Source organism: Ammospiza nelsoni, chromosome 2, assembly GCF_027579445.1.
Source record: "Ammospiza nelsoni isolate bAmmNel1 chromosome 2, bAmmNel1.pri, whole genome shotgun sequence".
NCBI classification, from domain to species: Eukaryota; Metazoa; Chordata; class Aves; order Passeriformes; family Passerellidae; genus Ammospiza; species Ammospiza nelsoni.
The window spans coordinates 3,950,711-3,974,894 of record NC_080634.1 but is presented as its reverse complement, the minus strand read 5'-3'; the positions used below and the strand labels follow the sequence as shown (position 1 = coordinate 3,974,894).

The 24,184-nt window shown below is 37.1% G+C and overlaps 1 protein-coding gene across 2 annotated transcripts in view; it reads right to left on the bottom strand.

The window, feature by feature from the left end:
• The window catches only part of EPHA6 (EPH receptor A6), a 597,075-nt gene that overhangs the window by 337,240 nt on the left and 235,651 nt on the right, over positions 1 to 24,184 (bottom strand). The window contains exon 6 of one of the 2 annotated variants that reach the window (XM_059493881.1): positions 807 to 872. The exons of the other annotated variant lie outside the window; for it this stretch is intronic. Within the exon in view, the coding sequence (XP_059349864.1) occupies positions 807 to 872 (66 nt within the window). The remainder of the gene's footprint in view (positions 1 to 806; positions 873 to 24,184) is intronic. 2 annotated transcript variants of the gene reach the window in all.

Genomic DNA, 24,184 nt, shown 5'->3' with positions numbered 1-24,184 from the left:
CTAACTTCAGAAATCTGTATTAGGATTTAAACACAAAATTAAGTATTATACAGGGCAGTTTATTTTAATTATTGAGTGATGTGTTTTGATTGCTGAGTTCCTCCTTACAGCCCACTAATTTCAGCTCTTATTTGAATGGTTAAATGATGGAGAAAAATAATTAAGCAATTAATTTGAAATGTGACCTTACTATCCACACATTTGTGGGGTCTATATTGCTGTGTGCTACCTTCTACCTCTTGTCTGTCGAAATAATCAATGTACAGCTCTCTCTAATGTGTTTACAGCAGCAGCAGAAGTCAGGTCATGTTTTTCTGCCTTATGGAAAAGGCACCTTGGCATGGACACTGAACTTGGAACCGTATTAGAGAGAACCTGACCCAGCAACTTCCCTTCTCTTTTGAAATAGTGACACTTAGAGCTGCTCTGCGTTTGAATGGATGGTGACTTCTAACCTGAAACTGAAGTTTGCTGTCTCGTCAACAGACTTACAGGCAAGTAAAATACTCAACATAAACCACAGAAAAGCTTAATGTTTATGTGAAGAAGTAATATTTTAAAAATACATTCAACGAAGGGGAGTATTCTGCTCTCCACTTCTTCACCACTTCACTGTATGAAGCTTTGTGAATAATATGAGTAAAAATTAATAACTTTTTACAATCCCTATTTTACTTTAAAAAAGGGTCACTATTCTCATTGTGATTATTTGCTGTCTTTTAAATGATTTACAGCTGTCATAGTATTTTCTATTTGTGTCAGGCTACCATGCTCTTGTGGAAGAGTCAAAAAAAGCATCTTCTCACTTGACATTCGATGCAGCAGTTTCCTGTGTAAAACTTGTAAGTTGATCATAACTGGGGATCTGTTACCTCCAAAGGAAAAAAAAAAAACAAACCAAAAAAAGAGTTTACACATTTCTTTTTCATAGGGGACCAACTGCTCAGCATGTTTCTGAGAATATTTCATTTCATCCCAGGTGTTTGTTTTCTTCTTACAACCCCCCCCCCCATCTTCTCTCCCCCCAGAAAACAAGGCCTATTTGTTATGTGCTTTGTTTTCAGCTGAATTTCAAATTATATCTTGCTCTTTGTCAAGTGCTATTCCTACAGACCTGCAGGTAGAAATAAATTTTTCTCTGAGCAGCATTAATTAGGGTTTGAAGTGTCATTTCAGTTTTACAATTTTTGTGGTAGCAAAACTGCGATTTAATAAACATCATCCAGGTATTCAAAAATTAATACTTCTCTGGAACAAGATCCAAAATACAGAAAGGAAAACTAATTCATTTCTTCAGTGGAGTCTGAATTAATTAATTCCTTGCCTGAATTAATCAAGTACTACTTGAAGGCTCAAAGCTATACATTAAAAAAATTAAAAACCTAGAGTAAATTCATCACTGAAAGTATATTAAGTTTAGATTTAGTTGAGCCATGATCTAATAATATTCCTCATATACATTTACCAAATGATCCCCAATGAGTAATTGAGTTTTGTTAAAATACAGTTTTTGATACATTTGACATACCAAGGCTCTTGATTGCTCACATATTCTCACCTGTAGCTACCAAATCTGTAAGAACTGGAAAATTCAAACCAACTGAACTTCAAATCACCAAATAACTATTAACCAGAACTAGAATGGTATCACCTTCAGGGTCAGAAATAAAAGTCATAAAAATTAAAAGACTGTCCTTCCAACAGCACTTGTATTATAAGACATAAAATAATTATCAATCAAAAATGTGCAAATACTGAAATATCAAGTAAACCTTATACTTATGCCAAAGAAACACAAACTCCAGTGAAGCTGTGGATTCAACAGAGTCTGCTATTCAAATGAGGACACGGATAAAGCAATAAAATCCTCGAGCACTTCAGAGGTTTGGAGATATCTACATGCTAGACTTCAGTGTGGGACAGAGACACCCAAGCTATCTTTACATGAGGTGATGAAGAAGCAGCCTATGCCCAGCAGCACAGCCCTGGTGGCAGACAAATCTGCACTGCCAACTCACAGCTCTTAGGGCAGAAAACCCCTCTGCCAAAGAGCTCCAGGCTAAGAGGGACTGCCAGCATGCAAACATCTGAATTACATACAGGAGTGGAGGCTTCCCTTCTGCCTGCAGGACAGGGAAAGTTTCAAAAGAACTGGAAATTCATATGCAAAGAGACTAAAAAAAGATGGTGGGCACCACTCCTATGATGCTTATAATGAGAAAGTTCCCTAAAAAGCTAATGGGATCACAAAGTCATATTTATTGACCCTTGTCCCTACATTTACTTATTTATGCTCCTTTGTATGCCATAAAAAGCTCCATCCTTCTTAAAAAGAAATGAAAAGTGTCCATTATGGATGAGCCATTAGCTGCCAGCAGAAACAGAAATGTGTCTGGAACCACTGCAGTGAGTATTTTACAGGAAAAGCTCTGAGTACACTGGTTGAGACTCAGCAATGTTATTGACATTTGTGACATCCAACCTCCACTTTTAGCAGGCACTTTTCTGAGGTGATGGCTCTAAAACTTGCACAGTGAACAAGAGTTTAGGTCTGCCAGTACAAAGTTTCACGATTCAAAATGAACTCAAAGACCCTTTTAAAAAAACTCTTTGGATAAAAAGAACTCAGATTTAGCACTTGGATGTCCTTTCTTAAATAACTGAACTGGGGATTCTAACACTTCCATAATAATATACAGACTTGAACATCCACCTGCAAGCCTATTGCTTAATTACGTGGACATTTCATTCTTAGAAGAGTTTAGGGTTTTTTTTCCAGCACATACTTTAATATATATTATTATTATTCATTATGTCTTATTGAGCTTCAGTTTCCTTTTTTCTGGACACTATCTTACACTGCTATTATTAGACTTTACAACTGAAATTAATCTTTTCAGAGGTTTTACCTGGTCCCAAGGAAACTGTTTTACCTAAAATTACGACGGGCAGAGCTCCAAGGACTGACAGGGTGGAATTTTAATTTTCATTCCAAAATACTCTTCTAAAGATGAACTCTGCCATTGTGTCTGTACAACCAAGGAAAAAAGCCCTCCAAATATTCATTTCACCAGTTTCTTTTCTTCTTCTTTTTGCACATCTCCAGACAGGGTATGTGTGAATTAACACAATTAATACAGGATTTTGGCCAACTTCATGGAATCACAGTCTGATATTGGTTTACCCAGCTTGATGTGCTCATTTTAAACATTTCACTGTTACCTCTAGAGTGGGTAAGCCAAAGATTTGCAAGGAAAGCAGAGCAATACACAGACATTCATTTCTGAAGACAGCACTAAAATTCAGGAACATCTCATCTGTACCACGTAAAAGTTTCAGTATCTTCCAGCAAGGTAGGGAGGCATTACAGATGACCCCCAGAAATGGGCAAAATTGGCAGCTTTTTTTGTCCCTGAGAACTTTATTATTGACTGCAAAGTTCATATTTATAAGGCAAACACAGAGAGCTTTTAAAGTCTCTCACTTCCAGCCCTCAAGAGAGTTGTTGCTGTCTTCTGAAGTGTCTGTATTTTTGTTCAGATTTTATGTTTTTTTTTTTTTTAATTTTTAAAAAGAGGATCACATGCAGTATTCTGAAATCATTCCTTTTAACAATATGTATTAAGAGTCCTGGCTATTTTTATATCCTATTTATATATCCAGGGTCACATTAGCCTATTTTTTTTTGCTGCAGCATTGTTCTTATAGGCTGTTACAACTCTACAACATCACTGTCCTGTACAGATTCACTCTTTTTCATCATTACATTTTTCAGTTTGGGTTAAATTTCTGCTCTTGAATGTACAAAGATCCATTGGTTTATACTAAAACAAATTTTATTTGCAAGGGCTGACCTTTACTAAGTGATAAAGGCTCCCCCCTGTCTGCACACCCTCCTTCCTTCTTTACTTAATGCTCTTTTGTCAGGTATTGAGTTTATATTTATTTTCATGTTACTAATTAAAAATGTTAGAATATCGAATGATGTATAATGAATATCGCAAATTCTGTGATTTAGCAGTCATTAAAACTACTTTAAGGCTTCTTAGACCTCAGGGGTTTTTCTTAAACCCATTTAGTAAAAAAAAAAAAAAAAAAAAAAAAGAAGCTTTTTACTGTCAGAAGACTCTATCATATTCGGTTATAATAGAAAAAAATCTCAACATATTACTGCTGGGGCTTGTCTGCCTGAGGAAGACAGAAAGAAGGGGATATGCAATATCCAAGTTACCTTGGTGATTAACATGCAATCAACTGGGAAAAAATATTTAAATGCTTGGTTTTATGACGAGGCCTGTTTTCCATAAACCAAATAAACTGGCATTCATTATACACGTATCAATTGAATCCTTTTCCATAATTTTCATTATTTTGCATTCAACAGCTATCTGGTTTAGGCAAGATTAATGAGATGCAGTAATAAAGTATGAGGAGCACCTGTCTAGATAGCAATTCTGCCAGGCAAGTGTACAGGAGTCACAGCAAATCAGAGAGTAAACAAAGTATTGACAACGCTGTTTGCCTGAGATAAGCGGGATTAGAGCCAGCAAAATAGAGAGACTAATCCTCCCACTCTCCTCAACATTTCCAAGAGTTTTATGTCAGACTCCAAGAAAATCCTTGCTACCCCACAGTGGTAAAGGAGAGGGAGAGCTGTGACTAATTGGGAAGCTGGGGAATCTCCACTCCAGGAGGCTTTAAAGACACCTTGAACACTGTCAGGCCTGGTTTCTGCATAATCTCCTGTTGCCTTGGGGCACAGCAGAGGAGATAAATGACTTTCCAAATGTGAGTTTTATAAAAATCTAGTTACCTGGTTAATGGGGCTTCCTTTTTCTTTTCAAACCACAACTCTAACACCTACGCTTTTCCAGTATTCCTGAATTCCCTGAGTCCCCGAACTCATTAAATTTACCATCAATAGCCCAGAGATGTTCTCAGCCAAGTCTTTCAGGACTCTTGGAAGAGAACTATTTACACCAGATGGGGAGGACTTCATATTCGTCATATTTTATGAATAAATCACTAATTTCTGATTTTCACAATTTAAAACATTATTTTCTGCCTGTTTCTAAAAATAGTTCAATACCATTCACACAAACATTTTTATTCATAATGCAATAGATAAATTCCCATTATCATGAGTGTTGTGAGACTTGGGCATCTACCTAACACACTTTTTATTTTCAGTTTTCTACACTACATATTTTCTAACATGTGCTAATTTCCACATATATCCTCTCTTTTCTCTTAATGATGAGAAATATTTATATTTCTAGTTTCTGCTTTCATGTTACCTCCAATGTAGACTGAGCTGTTATCCACAACTGGCCTTTTTTTACTGATCAGTGATTTCCTAATCAAGAACTTTTAAAAGCAATTTCCCCTTTCACCTTTCTTATTCTCATATTTGCACACTCACACAGACACTTTTAAAATTCCCTTTTGATGAATGAGAACTGGCCAGAATAATTTTTCATGTACTAAACCCAACATCCCATTTATGGCACTTTCATCTTGTCAGTGCTAAGAAATTTGCAACATTATATTGGATTAATGCCTGTCATTTTCTTGGTACTGTTTTAGTCCATTACACAAGGTCTCCAGAGAGAATCTTCAAAACCCAATTCCCCCAAATCACCATTTTTCTTTCCATACATTACACAGAGATGCTTAAGGAATGACTTCCCCTCTTTTCTCATTTGATTCAGTTATGTGTTTCAGTCTTACTGTTTCCTACCAATTCGTGATAGATATAATTTGAGATCTTGTGGCTCTGAGAAAACAAGATTAAAACAAATAATAGCTCTTTTGGGGGAAAAAAGAAAAGCTACCACAGCTACCGCTCACCTTTCACATTCAACCTTTCTTCCTAGAACACATTCTTACCTATTTCTTAGGAAGTTCATTTTTTAAATTAAATGAAAATTTATCATATTACAGAGCCAATAAAAGGATCCTTTCCATATGCATGTTCTCCTCAGAGGAGAAGAAGAAGGCTGCTGTAACCCTACTGCTCCATCTCTCTCTGGAATGGAAACCAACATTCTCATACCCAATGCTTCTGTTTTACTGCACTCTTTTTTCATACTTTCTTCCATTCTCACGTTAAAAATCAACATGAACCCCTTTATTCTCACGTTGTATCATTATTAGCATTGCAGACCCCTCAGTTACATCACTTATACCTGTCTCTCTGAAAGCAGGATTTAGAAGCAGATGTTTTTTAACAATTGGCAAGCTCTAACTTCAGGGTTTAAAGTTTCCAACCACAAACATATTTTAACAAGAACATATTTTTTCTCCCTTATCAATGCTACTTCACGGTAAAATAAGCAACTTCAATACTTTAAACATCTATGAAAATATCTGATATTAAATAACTGTAACTTACAATTTATAAATACCTAAGACAGAGTTATTTTCAATAAACATGAATCCTTTTGCATCCAAAAGAAATAACAATAAAATTCTGCATTCTTTTTCTTTCCATTATTTTAATCCCTGTCTATAACTCCAGAAAAGATATCAAAGTGGGGAGAGAAATTCAAAAATTTAGCAGTTAAAAGCACGTAATAACAGTCAATAAAAGATTGAATCTTCCCCAGTAAGGTGGATTCCAAGTTTTATTTCACGAATACCAAATGAAGCCTTGGAAATCCACTTGATACATTCAGTGGCACCAAATGCATAGAGAAAAAATCTGTCAGTGCAGAAACATGTGACAATTTCTGCACTGAAATCTTTCTAGGATAACAGCTGCAATTCCAAATTGTATATGGCTAGATCTTAACTACTTATTCTGCCACCCAGCAGGTTATTTTGCTCTAGAACAGCTGTAAACATTTCCTATTTTGAGGTCTCACATAGGCACTCGCTTCTCCCATGTGAGTCTTACTCATCAGCACAAGGAAAAATAAAACTACTGAGATAAAAAGAAAGCATTCTCACATCCAAAATAAATGGGCTTACCTCAGAAAAAGATGAGGCCCCAAGTTTTCCTCAGGTAATTGTGGAATGGAAAATGAGTAGGTCATGTCCTGCCTCTCCTAGCCTGTAGCAGAGCTTTTTCCCCAAGAGCAGCCTCAAAGTGATCTCGAAGTGATTTTGTTGCTCAGTGCACTTTCAACGGGAAGGCAAGGCAGGAGAAGGTTGTGAAATGCTCAGCACAGACAGGAGGGAGAACTCCTAGTTTGCAATGCACCAGAGGGGCTGAGCTCTGCAATGTCAGCCCTGCAGGACAGGCAGGGAGCACAGAACCGAGGCAGGCAGAGGCAGATTGCTCTACTTTAATGTGCCCCTCACAAAGAATGAGATGGGGGAAAAGGAGTTTAGATACCAGGGAAACAATCTGTTCTTACCATTGACTCAGCTTTAAGGTACTTCTTTACAGCAGAGATTGCTCTTAAAATGGACTGAGATAAATTAATGCTGTTCACGGCTCCAGAAAACACCACCAGACCTGTATTATTTTTCTATGGTTTTGGTTTCACATGTGTAATACAAAAAGATCAAGAGCTAACTCTGATAAAAAGAGGCATCACAAAATGATGATAGGAGCCCAGCTGCCCTAGTTCATAATTTTCATTCTGCCTTGAAAATACTAATTGATATTCAATTCACCATCATGTTCGTGTCAACAGTAGATTACTGGGCAGCATTTCCTAAATGAACACGAATACCTGACAGTTTTGTCAGCCCTGTTTATTAACCTAAGTGTATCTTCATTAGGGAAATTAGAAACAACTGAAATTCAGACAAACATATTTATCCTTGCACTGGTAAATGACTTGTGTGTTGAAGCCAATTCTCTTAGGTCGGGACTAATGCTAAACTTAATATTCTTCACTTTGCTGTTAACCTGCATTCTTACAAGCAGTTTCTTTTATGTCTTTTACTGTAATACTTGTATTGGGTGGTGATAAAATGAACAAAATGTTAATGTCACAACATCCATAAGTGAAAAATAAAACCCCAACTTCCCAAAGCTTTAGGGAAATTATAACTATACCTATATGTAACAGTCAGCCAAACTAACATGAAGTTAATAACTCCATGGCTATTGCTCCTATGCTGCATATTTTTCAGGAATTCCTCTTCAAGGGGGATAGAAACTTCCCTCTGCAGTTCATGGGCATAATCAAACCCACCTTAGGCACCCATTCCTCCTTACCATGTTTTGATCCAAAGACACAGCCTCTCTAATAGTAAAGAATGAAATGACATTGCAAAGGTTTGTTCCCTTTTCCTAATGCATACCTGGAAAGGTTGATACAGAAATACCTTTCAACCTCATAATCTGTCTCTTCTTTTAAAAGGAGCCAGAAGTGTGGAGTGTTCCACAGCAGTCCCTTGAGAGAAAGAAGTTTTAAAAGAACATCTGATAATGTCACAAAGAGGGACTGAGAGGACAGATGGCCACTGCTTACTCAAGTAGTCACTTAATAACCACAATGAAAAATTAGCAGTTTGGTGACTCAGGGGAACAGAACAGACCAATCTTAGGAGAGGAACAAAAGCTGAAGCAACTGAAGTTTGTGCTTGACTGGCAGCACAGCCCTATGAAGAGTTGTTTGAGAATCTCTGGCTCAAGCACTAAGACAAAGGTCCAGTCCAGGATTTTTGGCAGAGAGGGTGGTGTGTTCAGAGCTGCAGAGCTGCTTCAGACAGGCTGAGGGCAAGAACTGGGAGTCAGAAACCCTCACCTAGACATGGAAACAACAGTCAGGGAAGTTCCAGACACGAAAGAGGAAGGAGATTTCTTCTGCACTGCACAGACCCACCAACTCACCCACCAAAGACTATTTACTATTTTCTCACCATCTTCTATTATTTCTGAAGTTCAGCCTAACTTTTTAACTCCAGCAACTAAATCCGAGTTTACCTACATCCAGTTCATATTTTTGCATCCTAAAAAATGAAATGGGGTCATCCTTATTTTGCAGGCAGAAAACTACAATGCAGAAAGCAAAGCAAACATCCAGCCCAGAATTGGCAGATCCTGACTTGCCTGATTTTCCCAGCCAACAGCAAAGTTCAACTTGTCTCTTAGAAGTGGTGCAGAGGGTGAGAAAGCACAGCTGCTTTCAGTGCCCATCTGTTGCAGAGCTGTACTCTCAAGTACCACTCAGAATTCATCCACAAGACATACAAATGGACTTACAGAAGCGACAGGACATTTATTATTATCCACTCTAGACCTATGGCATTGCCACACAAACAGGATGAAGTTAGTATTTCCTACTAAAACAATAAGACATGCTCCCTGATCTCCCTACTGCCCCAGTGTCTTGGTTTGGGCTGGGATAGAGTTTCTTTTCTTCTTAACACCTGGTGCTGGGCTTTGTTTTGGATTTAGTATGAGAATAATAAAGGTAAGACAGCAATGTTTGGGTTGTTGCTGGGTAATGCTCACCCCAAGTTCAGGATTTTTCAGCGTCTCATGCTGTGCCAGTGCACAAAAAGCTGGGAGGGAGCACAGCCAGGACAAGTGATCCAAACTGGCCAAAGGGATATTCCACACCCCAGAACACCATGCTCAGCGTGTTACCTGAAGGGTGTTGGCTGTGGGGGGCTCATCAGTGCTTGGGAATGGGCTGGGAATTGGACAGTCAGAGATGAGCAAGTGCCTTGTGCATCACTCGCTTTCCTTAGGTTTTATCTCTCTTTTTACTTCCAACTGCTGTTGTTCTTCTTCATCACCATTATTACTATTATTATTATTATTGTTATATTACATGTTACTTGGTTTCGATTATTAAACCGTTCTTAACTCAACCAACAAGATTTTTACTTTTTTTTGGTGCTCCTCCTCATCCCACCTGAGGGACTGACTAAGTGGCTGCCTTGTACTTGCAATTTACCAACAATGACACCCAAGAAAGCAAGTGACATACAAAGGATAGAAGAGGACTATTAAGGATACATTTGTGGTTTTTTTCCTGCTGGGTAGAGGTAATGACTTTAGCTGTCAGTAGATAAGGAAAGTCATCAGTAGAGCCACAAGCTGTGGGCATATCAAAGCAGAAGCAGCCACGACTTTCAAGTGTGCAAAATGCTCTCAAGCAAATGGGTCAGTTTTTCTCCTTTGCTACCTGAAGTGGTATCTCACCTGTTTGATAGGTTATCTGCCTAGGAAGGGAAATATTTAATACACTTGGCCTTATGTAGTTGGAAAGTGACCATGACGTACAGAGAAGGCCTTTAGCAGAAATTATACAGAAAAAACCTTCCAGGATAGAACATAAAGGCAACTCAGAAAATGAGGTTAACATTTGGCTATATTACGTTTTCTTTTATTTTAATGCAGAACCTCAAAAATATACCAAAATAAATGCAACTCTTAGAAAGCAGTTTTGTTACTTTCATGACAAATATTCCCAGACATATCTCCTAGTTTCATGTTCATGATGTTAAAACATTTCTTATCTCCTTTGATTAAATATCTACATGGCCAGTCAGTTTAATGTTTTTGAGCTTTGTAATTCTCTGTTTCACTTCGACAGCCTGTGCCTTCTTCCACTAGCTCTTCATTTATAATTTATTGTGTCAAGCACCAAGTTTTCACAGCATGAACATTTTACAGGTGCTAGGTCAGGCTGTAAAGTACATACCAATAATCAGTGGCTTTAAAAATTCTTGGTCTCTTTCCATACAGTGGAGCATCAACATGAAGGCTCAACTGTTTTTATCAATTAATCAGGTTTGCAATACTTTTAACATTATTAACAAATAAATATACAGTATCTTGTCACTTGACAGGAAATAAGTCTGACTATCTAACCAAAGATCAAATTACTTTAAAATATTGGACAGCATGGAGTACTCACCTCTACTATGCAGAGACTTTCAGCTTTGAATGATATGCTTTTAATACACATTCATAGAGATTTAAATTTCAAAGATAACTGAAGAGCATTAAATAGATCTGAGAATGCCATCATTCATGTAGTAAACTGTTGAGTAACTGGGATCCTATTTCACAGTATATAGTTACCCTCCTTTTTCCTTTTGTACGTGAAATAATCTAACTGGATAAAATAAACTATTTTTTCTGATTTCATGTCAAGAAGTGAAAGTAAAAAGACTGCTTTTCCATTTTTTTAAGGGTTCTTTTTCAGATTTTCTGCAGTGCAAGAGGTAATTTAGACAGGTACAGCATTGCATCAGTAGTCAAGTGCTGGAAAGGCAGCAGCTCCCTGGGACTTAGCTCAAAGCACCGCTTCAAAGGGCTACTTGAGACTTAAGTGCCTGTTACACAAGGCAGTGATGCAAGAGCAATGTCACTGAGGATGGCTGGAGCCCTGCCCAGGGACTCTGCAGGCAATGCCAAATATAGACTATACAGTAACACATGCACACTGCCAGCGAAGGAAACAGGAACCTTTATATTTCAATGATTACCGCAAAGAAAATGTTGGAATTAAAAAGTGCTCTACGACATTTTTCTTCAAAACTTCTTTTTTCCCCTCTTGTGCCATTCTGCCTGAAATATCTGAGCACAGAAAACGTGTGAAAGTCAGAAACAGCCCCATGACTGTGGAGATGAGTTACTCTATTAAGGAGAAAAAACCCAGGCATTAATTTTTTTAAAAAATATTCTTTTCTCCTATCTGAGGACTACAAGATGATGAAAATGCTCAGTTTGTCTGGGAAGGCTATCCAGCATATCACAGAATTACAGAATTCAGAGGGTGAGAGGGGCTCTCTACAGGTTATCTAGTCCAGCTGCATTGACAGGGACACCTTCCACTATCCCAGATTGCTGCAAACCCCATCCAACCTGGCCATGGACGCTTCCATGGATGGGGCAGCCACAGCTCCCATGGACACTCTGTGCCAGTCTTTCACCACCCTCACAGCAAGGAATCTCTTCTTCATATCCAATCCAAATCTACCCTCTTTCAATTTAAACCAGAGAGGAAGAGAGATGTTATGCTGAAAAGCCAAAAAAACTTCACAACAGAAGGCAGAACTGGAGTTGAAGGAAAGCAGGGACTGGAGAATGCTACACAGTCAGGAGGGGTACTGAGAAGCGCTAACATATTTAGGGGTTGTACAGGAAGACAATGAACACTGACTGTCAAAAAGAAACATGATTATCCTTTGCACATCAGAAATGAGGCAGGAGTTGGAGAATGGATGCAGCTAACAGGTTTTGCACAGATTTGCTTCCATTCAAACAACCTGTCACCACAGCTGCAGCTAGAATCCAAAATATATCATCAGCAACTGGTTAGTATAAAATTCTGAATCGCTGTAAGTAACTGATCTGTGTAAAAATATAAATCATTGTCTTTCAAAATGCAGCAATTTACCAGACACACTAAAAGTAAGACAACTGAAGCTGTCTTCACTTCTCATTTCAGACTGCATGGCAGAAGGCTGTCTGCAGGAAGCAAGGTTTCATTTTCAATAATGATAGAGCTATTCTGGAGTGAACAACATCCTTGAGAGAGTTAGCATAGATTTAATTGAGACTCTTGGATCTATGAATAGTTTCAGGCCAAGCATTTTCTTACCTCATGTATGGGGTTGATTTTTTTTGCCTACAAAAAGAATTACTGAGGTTTATAAGGAGTCAGATGGAGAAAATAAGAGTTAAAAGGAAATGTTTTATGGTTAAAATTAGGTATATGATTACATCTCTAGTTAAAAGAGCAACTATAAAGGGGGATAACATTTAAAAGTGAATATAAATTTATCACACAAAGTTCATGAATCCAGACTGATCCAAAGGCTCCTTTTTTTACAACCACCATACCTGAGCAATAGCAAATACTTATTGCTCTCACTTTCCACCTGTTCAAAATCATTCTCAGCCTATGAATAGAATATTTTGTCATGGCAGGTTTCTCTACACTCTCCATAATGCAATCAATTATTGTTTAGTGCTGTTTCCCACCACCAATAATGAATGCCTTGATCAGAACCTCAGAGTGCTTTTTTGATTGCCCACAGTCCCTTCATTTCCAGCGCTCGCTCTCAATCAGATCAAGTGATTTAAATCTCATACTTAATTTAAAACAGATGAAGGGGGAATTTAAGATGCTTCATTTGTGTAAATACCAAATTTATAACAATGAATATTATCTTTTATATTGCTACACAGCTTAATTTATTTCATCTAAGAGCAATAAAACAGAGTATGCACTGAGCAATCCTAATAGCCAAGCAGAATCAAATTATGGAAGAAAAAGCTGACATCTGAATTATAAAGCATTAAGGTAAAATTACAGCTGAATTTGAGGATAATTTCATTCAATGTACTTTCAGCAGTACTTCTTTCAGCATTAATTCAGAATTATACGAACCAAAAAGTGTTTTGAATCCATAAAAATTATTTATGTTTTCTTTTAAGAAGTAATGAAGTTACTGCTTGTGTGACAACACCATATTGGTAGCGAATATTTTAGTTTATCATATACATTTCATTGCATAAATGTCAGAAATAAGTCTGGGTTAGGAAACTAAAGCAAGTTGGTGAAAAGTTTTTAGTTGCTTTAAATACAGAGTTAAAAATGTGAGCAAGTTTATAAAAGACATGGTTTTGAGACAAATAGGTTTACCTGTGAAATTTGTGGTGCAATTACTCAAAAATAAGTCATGAGACTGATATTATTTGTTATTTAGGTAATTTCCTTGTCCAGGAAAGACTTGGTCTAATGGGGTTTTTTTTCCATGGAACAGTTGGGAGGCACTGGCAACTCAACTAAAGGCTGAAATGCTATGGGGGGGGGAGGCTATGGGAAGAGAAGGAGTAATAATTTTCTGGGACAATATGGAAAGAAGGAAGGACATTAAATATAAATTATCAGACAATCCAAAGGGAGCCAATCAGAATTCCTTCCATGAAATGGGAATCTAGAAGCAGCCAGAGAAAATAAGACATCTGCATATAATTGCTGACAAGCCAACGAAGGATCGATCCAACAACACAAGAATGAAAGAGACAAAAATCCCAGAAACTGTCCAATTCAGAATTATAAAAATACTGCTATTGCACAAAGTACCAGAGAAATCCCACCACCAAAGCTGTATGTGGTTCTAGCCACCTCATTTTTTCAAGAAATAGTGAATTAAACAGGATGAAGAATAAGCACAGGCAACTGTAACAGTCACAGAGATCAGAAATCTCTTGAGTGAAAGAGGAAAACCACTCACCAAAACCCAAAAGAAGAGATGTGACCTCTCCTACAACAGTGAGCAGGATAAAAAATGAGAATGGAAAGGTGTTCTTGAATTTTGAGACAAAGCCAGCACAGGCATAAACAAATAAGCACCACTCACTAATAAATGCAGCCCACAAATGCATTTGAATTTCACATCACTGAAGTTCAGGACAGGAACAATGAGGGAACATAGATTAACTAGACTGAAGATGAAAATTAATAATTTTATACAGCATCACTGGAGGCATTTGATTGTGGTAACAAAGCTCTTTCCCAATCCTGTGTTACAGAGCCCCTCAATGCAGTGTAAATAATCTTGGCAGATATAACTATAATGCAAATGCAATTCTTTCTCTCAAGAACAATTAAAAAAGGCTTTCAATGCCAGTAATGTTTCAGTGACCTATTTTCCTCACCTATATTGGAAATGAAGCCACCTCCTGAATGACAAACTGACCCTTCCACTGCTAATTTCATTTCCTATTGGAAGCCAAGGGTCACCTCTCCCTCCAACCCATTTACTTTTGGCTCACAGTAAAAAGAACTTTAAAAATAACGGAACCCTTTTCACAGAATTTCAATACAGATCTCTCCAAACTACTGCATTTATCTTCAACATAAGTGTCCAAAGGGCATAATCCACATTATGGACTAATAGCCTGTAAAACTGCATTTTATGAACTGTAGCAGTTTTCAGCAATAAAAATAGAATCAACGGACTCAAGTTGATAACATTTCTTTCCTACCCAACACTGGAATTAATTTAATTTTTTAATATTTTTTAAATTATGTACATTATTAAAAGCACTTGAACCTGTTTGGAGTCTACAAATCTCTATGCTTACAGCTATAGATTACATATTGTTATATAATTTTTTTTTACCAGACTAGACTCAACATTTTGTAAATTACAATATTCACATAAGAAAGTCAGGAAAATTAGATTATCTTTTATCTTCTCTTCCTTCTTTCTATTTTCTTTCCCTCCTCTCCCTTATCAGAAATGTACTGTTCCATCTCACCATCTGAATAAAGGATGGCTCACTGCTATTTTAGCTTTAGTCATAAAAATTCATTACTTTAGTGTAATGAAAATCATACTGATGTGCCTCACAACTGCATAAATGTTCTGCTCCAAGAACACTACCTTTGTGAAGCTCACCAAAAATAATTTACCTTTATTCATAAAGCATGTCATGGCAAGACTTATTTCTTCATTTCTTTTCAGAGTTTGCTCTTAGTTTAAACCAGATCAAAAAACTTCTAACATATGTCCCAGGCAATAAATGCCCCAAAACCCAAATATTCCAAGTAATTTTTTTTGTCCACACTGAATAACTGTGAAGTCAACGTGTGCTACTACCTGGCAGCTCAAATAATCAGGTAATTTGGATCATGCATTCACTGAATTCAGTGCAATCACATCCCATCTGGAGATAAGAACACCAGATATCACAAAAAGAATCACTTGGGCCAGAGAGAGACTCAAGAACACAAAATCACAGTTAAAGGCAAAATAAATGACTGCAAAAGACTGAGCAGCTCTTCAATTCCTCTTTCCACAGACTGAACATCAACTCATTAACTTTCTCCTTTCCTACAGACACCATAAAAAAGAAGACCCTTAACTAAGCAATGCTTAACTGAAGGGTATTATTTTATATAAACCAAACACTGCATCTTTGAACTACAGTGGTACCCTTGATTTTATTTACGCAGCTGAGTGCAGTTCCAGATGATTCACTTCAGCCATCCTTGTTTGCAAATGGACATACAGTAAATTATCTTTGTGCAGGGAAAATGGCTAATAGGGGATTATTTCATTAATTAATTCATTCATTTATTCCTACTTCTGAAATTTCAGGTGAATTACTGGAACCGATTTAAAGGGTGAATCCCTTACAAAAATGAAGTCATTTGATTCCTCCAACACTGACACATGTAATTACTAACCACACTGAGGGGTGGTAAGGAAAGCTGTAGGGAACACTAATATAGATTATCTGCTAATGGAGCACATTGAAAACTCCTGTTTTGAGTTACGTGTACAAGTGAAGAAGATACTTAGACCAAATATCTTCACAGGGTTTTAAAAATTACATTTTTATCAAAAGGTCACATTTCACATTTACTCAAATAACATGGAAATAATACTCACAGCTTGGGAGAGAAAACAAAGACCAGGCCAAGATTTCTGTCAATGCAACCACACCATGACTTAGTGATTTTATCAAAGCTCGGAAGCTGTGGGGATGCACTCATCTAAACACTTAAGCAATTCAGAATTTCATAGAAAAAGAATTAAACAATTTCTATTTCACATAAACTAGATTATAAACCATCCAGCCCTCTAAGCTGAAACCTGAACAATCAGATGAGCTATATGGTAATTTATCCATTAACCTTTACAATGTGTGTCCCATGATCCACCTGAACCACAAATGGAGAGACAAATGCAAATCAAGGTGATCACTGTCTGTTGGCACTACATTTAACATAATCTATGTGCAGTTCTAAATGTCAACATCTAATCAAGCCTAATCTATTACTGATCATCTTTTTTGTTTTCAAAATATTCATCTACGACACAAATTTCCATCAGCTTTTATTTCTTCAGGCACATCTCTCAAGTATAAAATGCATCTGTCAGATAAGAGCTATTGAAAATAATTTCCTAATTTGCTTTAAAGCAATGGAAACCTACTAATGATAAGGCCTCAGGGCATTACTTACAATCCAAAGTACTCATTATAAAATTTGTAAGGAAAATTATTAGCGGTAAAGTGAACAGGATGAGCATTACTGGAACTTTTACTCAGTGATGCTGAAGGGATGCCAGGAGAAAGTAACAGAGCAGCAAACTCCCTGCAAGTGGGACCTCCACTGGCCTCCTCTATGGTTTTGTCTCTTGTTAATTAACTTCCAACAGAGTTTTTTGCCTTCTAAACATGGAGTTTAAACATGGAGCATGCAAGTTTCAAAATTCCTTTGCTGCTTAATGTAAACTACATGTAAGGTGAAGTTTTTCATTCTCATCTAGTGCTGACACCCTGGAAGATGGCAGCTCTCTTCCCTTAAGTAATTCAGGTGATTTAGTAGAGGATTGCACTGTCAGTCTAAATAAAGCACCCTATGTGAATGATATGTGAAGTGGCAGAGAAAAAAATGAACCTTTCAAAATACAGAATTGCTAGGAGGAAAGTTTGTATTACCTACATTTTTGCACTAATGGGATTATCAACTCCCACACCCAAAAGTCGAGACAAGGCAGAGCTGAAGTAGTCCCTGTGGCTCAGTCTCCATAAAGAGAGCTGGTTCCCATGACAGAGGGAGTCAAACAGCTCCCAGGGCCAGCTGGCCAAGGCTCCTGCTGGGAGGTTCCCTCAGGAAGGCTTTAAGAGACCAGGTACACAAAATAGCAAGAAGGTTTCAGGTCTTTCATTTGTGTGCTACAAACCTACTTCATCTGCAGTCAGCATTTTGAGAAACTGAATTTTGGAATATCACAGATTTTTAAAACAGGAAGACAGTGTTCCTAGCACAGAACAAATTAGTTACAGACACCAAGAAAAATAACAAGTTTCACTGAAGACTACACTGAAAGGCAAGGTGCTGTATCTACCTCTGCCACCTACATCTGAGCACAACAAAAACTAATTCTTTGGGATTTGCACTGGGTGTCATAGACTGGTCCCCTGAACTAAAAGCTTCGGCCTTCAACTCTTCTACTCAGATCATTGCTATACAGACATGAAGGCTTTCGCAAAAGAATAGTAGTTTTGAAGAGATCCAACACTGGAAAAAGAGCTCTGCATGCAGCCTAAAGTTTGCACAAAGCCTTGGATTAAACAACAGTGGCAAAAAATGCTGGATGCCTTCCAACCACCAGCATTCATCTTTCTATGCTAGATGAGATGCCCTTTAGATAATCAGTAGAAAAGTGGAGTATGTAATACCACTATATTTATTTACATCAAGAGCAACCACGGAAATGACAGGGAATAACATCTGATTTCCGGGTTGCCTTTTGTAATCCCAGATTTCTTCAGATTCAGCTTTTATTTGATACCTATCTCCAGTAGACCATTTTTCCCCTGTGTACTGCACCCAGTCACTCCTCTTTCTTTGACAACACCACCATTTTAAAAAGGCAAATTCTTACCCTTACCATGAAACGTGTCTTGATACTAAGAGAATTTGCTTAACTCTTTCTGAAATTCTGTGTCTGGAAATCCGTAACCTAATGACTTTTTTCTACAGACCAAAATCACAGGGTAAGCATTTCTACAGCTGTCTCAACAGCAACAGAGTTTGGGTTCCCATCGTATCTGATGGAGGCTGAGAGAGACTTTGGCTGAGAAGCTCTTGTGTGCCACAGCTCTCATAACATTTCTCCATTCCTAAATGCTAGCAGTATCCATGTTTACCTAAATTAAATGGTCCTCTAAAAAATTAAGTCAGCTAAACTAAATTATTAAATCTAAAATAAACCTCTAAGTGGGTGTTTCTACTGTATCATTGTGGTGTGGAAGTGTTCAGCAACTTCTGCAATACAAACAAAAGCAATCTACCAGAGAAAAAGGTTTTACATTTCTCTTGCTTTCCTTTTCAAAAGTCTTCAGCAGCCACACACAACTGAGAGTAAAAGACTGTGCAATTTTGTATGGTCCCACTTTGTTCAGCAGAAAGTGCTGAATTCAAACCACAATTTGAAATTTGAATCCTTTGTCCAAATGCTTTCCATGCAATCAATTTCCAGCCACAAATACTGGAAGCACTACAGAAGAAAATTACTAGGTCCCCTTTGATTTTAATATGTCCTAAATATATTTGAAGAATTCTAAATTTTAGCAAAATTTTTTTCCTATAAAATTTTATTTCAGAACAGCAAGCGAAACCCACTGAAAAAATTAGCCTGGGGACATTCAGAAAGAATGTCACTTTTACTCAGATTAAAATGCTAGTGCATTATCTTATGGAATGCTTTCTAATTTGTTCTTTTATTCCTTTATTTTAAGCAAGAAGCAACCAGCAGTCAGAGAACACAAATTACAGCAGCAAGTGCACTCTTAACCAAGGGTCCCCAGCCAAAACAAATCACTCATTACATGCATCAATGATACTGTTTGCTGTATGTGACTTTTCCCCTTTTGTTCTAGGTGCAGAAGCCATTAAGTGGATTGAGGCAGTGGAGCTCCCAGCAAATTCACCTTTTAACTGTGTTCTCATTGCGTGTGTGTGCACCTCCTCAGGGGGTTGTTACACACGGTGCTGCTGCCTACCTTTCCTCCTGCACCCAAGTGTCACAGCACTGCTTCAATCTAAACCCTGTGCAAAGTCAAAAACTTGTTGGCATCAAGGAAAGCTGTGCTATCAGTGCAGTTAACACACCCACAGATTAAAATGTTCCCTCTGGACTGCCGTGTTTATGTCACTGCTTCTCACCCAAGTACTGCTCGTGCTGTGCCACCCCCCCTCATTAACGGGATGCTGCTCCTCTTGGACAACCTGTCAGCAAGCACCAGACACCTTCAAAGAGTGTCTGCGACTCAGTCAACTGACAGCAAACAAAACCATCTCTCAGGAGGGAAAAAAAAATCTGTCAGCTTCTCAGAAATCCACCTAAACACAAACCAGGAATTTCTATTTAGAGACAAAATACATTTTAAAGTCTCTGACTGTTCTAGAGAAAGGAAATTTTATTTTCAAGATAATCTCCTCATGAATAAGTGCTTTTGAATTTGAAGGACCTGACCCTACTAGACTGTCAAAAGAAATGTCAATAATATTGCAGCATTTTTTAAAATCTAGTCTTATTTTAAAGATCAAAATACCCCTAACTGTCTTTAAAAACGTTGATGCTTTATGTAGAAAGGGAACAGATCCATAAAAGAAAGTAATAGTAGCTGCTGGTTTGAAGGTGGAGGAGTACTATGACCTACTGTAAAACAATTCTTTAAAGAGCAGTAAACTGTATGTACAATATCATAAACCAGAGGGGGAGAAATATCCATGCATTGTTTAGGCAGAGGTTTTTTTATTATCTATAAAATTATCTACAGCCTCATCAAAATACTTTCATTTGTTAAAATTAGCAAATCTCTAATTATTAATTATCAAGTTATTCAGCACCTTTTTTTTTCTTTAACAGGATGACAGAATTTAGTCCAAACACAAGTATCAGTAAGTGAGAGAAATGCTGACTTCAAGAAGTATTATGCTGTATGAGTGAGACAAATCAGCTGACTACAAAAATCTTTAGGACGTTTTGGTTTGGGTTTTGTTGAGACAATTTTGTGTTTTGTTTTGGTTTGGCTTTTTGGGTTTTTTAATACAATGGATTAGCCAGCTTCAAATATAGAACATGCAGTTTATTTAAAGACAAGATTGGTCTCTAAGCTTTGCTCTGTACATTAAAATTAGTACTGAGGTCACAAATGGCTGCTGGATTAACTGAAGTGACTTCTCCTTAATGATTATTTGGAACTGACTGCTTCTTAGATGTGGGAATGATCAATAGCAGAGCTACACAAAAGATGTTCAAATATTGATAATGAAAGCATCCTTGGAACTAAAACAAGGATAGATGGAATAAGTCTTAGGAAGACTGAGAGGATTATGAGAAGCAAACAAGTTAATTTCACTGTTTAATCATTTTTGTATGGTTCAGGAAGAAATACTGCAAAAAAATTGTGTTTTTATCATGTGAGAGACATCTTTTCAGCAGTAATTCTCAGTTCTAACACCTTTTCATAAAGACTGACATATCATTTACAAGTTAAAAACCAGCTTCTGAAGGAAAATTGTTCACAACAGATAGTTTTTTGTTGACCTCTCCTGCATTATAACATGGCTTCTGGAGATCAGGATAGATTATGGACAAATAATTCATCCATTTTTTCATTCTCTCAGTCACAGAGTTCAGCATGTTAAGGGGCATATCAAACACGAGGCCAGCCTCATCTTTGTGTCATTGTCATGTTGGGGAAATCCAAGGATCCAAATGAAACATTCCACCTAACACACACAGCTGGAATAGGAATAGATCCTAACCCAGATATGCTATATTGGGATCTAAGAAAAATCAAATCCTTCTCATATTGTACACATGCATAATTTTCTCAATATCCCTAATCAGTTAAATGAGGTTTTTAAACATTAGACTTCTCATGGGAAAAAAAAAAGTCAACAAAATGGATATTGACTTCCTCTGTAACTTACTGACAAACAACTTGCTGAACTTTCTGACTTTTCTAAAATTCTCAAGTGAAAATTTTAACATCAGATACCCTAAACAAACCCTCAATCAGAGTTAAGATCTAAAAGTATCTATCTGGAAAGACAGAGGAGATTTTAAGAATAAAAACTCAATTTCTTATATGCTTTTTCCTCGGTAAACTTTTTGACCTCTCAGAGAAAATGATGTCTGACCAGAGTTAAATTGGTAAACTTCAGGAAATACTTTATTTCCTCTGTGGTGTTTCCACTCCTGCAAATTACATGAAAACTACTGCACTGATTTGGTTTTAAACTGCATCTGCTTAAGCTATGCATTTCTTAATATTTAGTATTTTCATACCAATCATCCTCATTTGTCAAAAACAAAAAAAATTAACAAAATATCCAGACAGCCCTCAGTACTGCCAAGTACAACACCAGGAATATATCCTGAACCATTAATTGCAAATCTGTTCATTTCATGGCATACAAATGGAGGCTCTTGGATAACAAGTAATTTCATGCATATCTACAACTGCAGAGGTTCCCAGGCCCTCATGAGCACACAAGTCCATATGGATGTGGGATTTTACACATGGCTAAAAATGTTAAAAGTTTCTTAAAAGCTTGAAACTAAAATATGATTTTGCTCATGATTTTATCTACATGCTGAAAAGCATGTAGATAAAAATGACACACATTTACTGCAATGTTTATTTAACTTTCTCATTTTGTTTATTTAACTTTCTCTTGTTTCTGTAATGATGTAAATGCTTATTAAAACATGCAGTGGACAAGTGAACATCAGAATTCCCCAGGACTAGCACAAAACAAACAGCAGCACAGCCTTTCCACAGTACTTTAAGTCCTCAAAGTAAGAGATATCTCCTAGCAGTAAAACATCAACTTCATTCAGAGAGAATTTCAATCTCTCCACACTTAGTCCTTGGTCTCCTTATTGCTACAGAAAAAATATCTGAATTCTGTATTCAGAAAGAGTGTCTAGATTGCACTTCTGTAAAAATAAATATGTGAATGAAAATGAGCCAACTTCTTTGAACTGATGAATACCTCAAGGCCATTAGTAATCTACCTGATATTTTACTAGCAGAATCAAAAAGCTTTATTATCTACTTTGAGCCGCCCAATTTACATCAAGTGTAATCATTGTGAAAATAAAGGCTGTATGAATTTCAGAACTGACATTTGACAGTATTTCTTACTTCAACTTCTTTTTTCTAAGAGTAAAAAAATGCATGCAGGTGCCTTTTAGAGGTATGAATAAAAAGGCCACACTTGCATAACCTGACAAGTAATGATACCTGGAAACTGAAAAAGCAGCAGCTTTTTTACACCTCACTGAAAGACATGACTCATTATAAACTCTGCAAGTTCTACAGTTGGCTTCAGGAATTAATTGTCTGGTGATACATAATAGCAGATACAACCTGAAAGGAGCCAGGGTACAGGAACTCTTTCTGGTTGACATATACATAGAAACAAACATTGTTTCTGATTTTTCTATAAGTAGAAACATGTATGAGTGCACGCTTAGCCCAGGAAACTGTTGAGCCATTACCTGGCGTGACCTTTACCTTTAAAGCTCCCACAAGTTTTGCACAAGGAGCTGCACAGGTAAGATGCCATTATCTGTAATTTTGGGTCTGACAGCAATTGCCCAATCCATGGCGTTGTGGCAAGCAAAGAACAAAGCTACACCACAGCACGCTGAAACCTTGCACAGCAGCCTGTTCATTCTGCACGGGAGGGACAACCACTGAAAATCTGCATGAACGTGCAAGCACTCAACCTCCACCATTAACCGAGCCCTCTGTTCCAAGCAGTTCTGCCACACACTGCAGTGGTTACTCCTCCTAGGCAATTCCAAACCCTGTAGGGTTTTTCTGAGCAGTAAAAATTAGCCCTTGGCATGGTCATAATATGTTTTTGAACTGACCATTCCATGAAGATAAATGAGCAAGCTTACTTCCCTGCCAATAGTATGGTTTGTGCCTGCCTTGCTACAAATTCTCTAAGACACCACACATTGATTTACTGGGTGAAGAATGACAACCTAAGAGCCTTACAGCTATATAAAAAAAAAAAATTTCTCTCTTTCTGTTTGACAAGACCAAAAAAGATTAATCCCAACATGGTTATAATAACAATTTATAAGACCAGAGTATATTATTTTTCTGAAAATCCCTCTTTAATAACAGGACACAAACCTTTAAGAATGAAGTGGAAGGGCTGTCTGTTTACCAAGTCAGATTAATAAACCTATTCCCTTTCCACCCAAACCATCAAGAGACAAAACAAGACACTCCTTTGCAATTTACTATTAATGCTGGTATGTTTCTACACACAAAATAGATGATGAAATATACCAGATTGCAAAGTTGATATATCATCCTAATAATTATTAGTGAAAATCCAACAGCAATTCTTGCAAAGATGTTTTCAAGACATGCATGCTGAAAATATCACTTCAGGAAAATTTAAAGAAGTTATGTTTCCTCACAAGATCTTAAAAAAATCTTTGCCACTGGGATTCCAAGTACTAGTAACTGGCATTTTAACCTTCCACATTTAAGTGTTTACACAATAGGCAACTTTTTTATTGCAGCAATTTCCTTTCCTTCAATTCCTGGATTTAGAGAAAGTTATCATTAAAAGCAGACTCTTTTTGCTAGCATTTTATTAACAAGGTGTGGGGGTGTGTATGAAAGCACCTGTATTAATTCAGTCCATTTTCAGTTCACTTGGGGTTTTTTGAGTTATAATTATTTGATTTC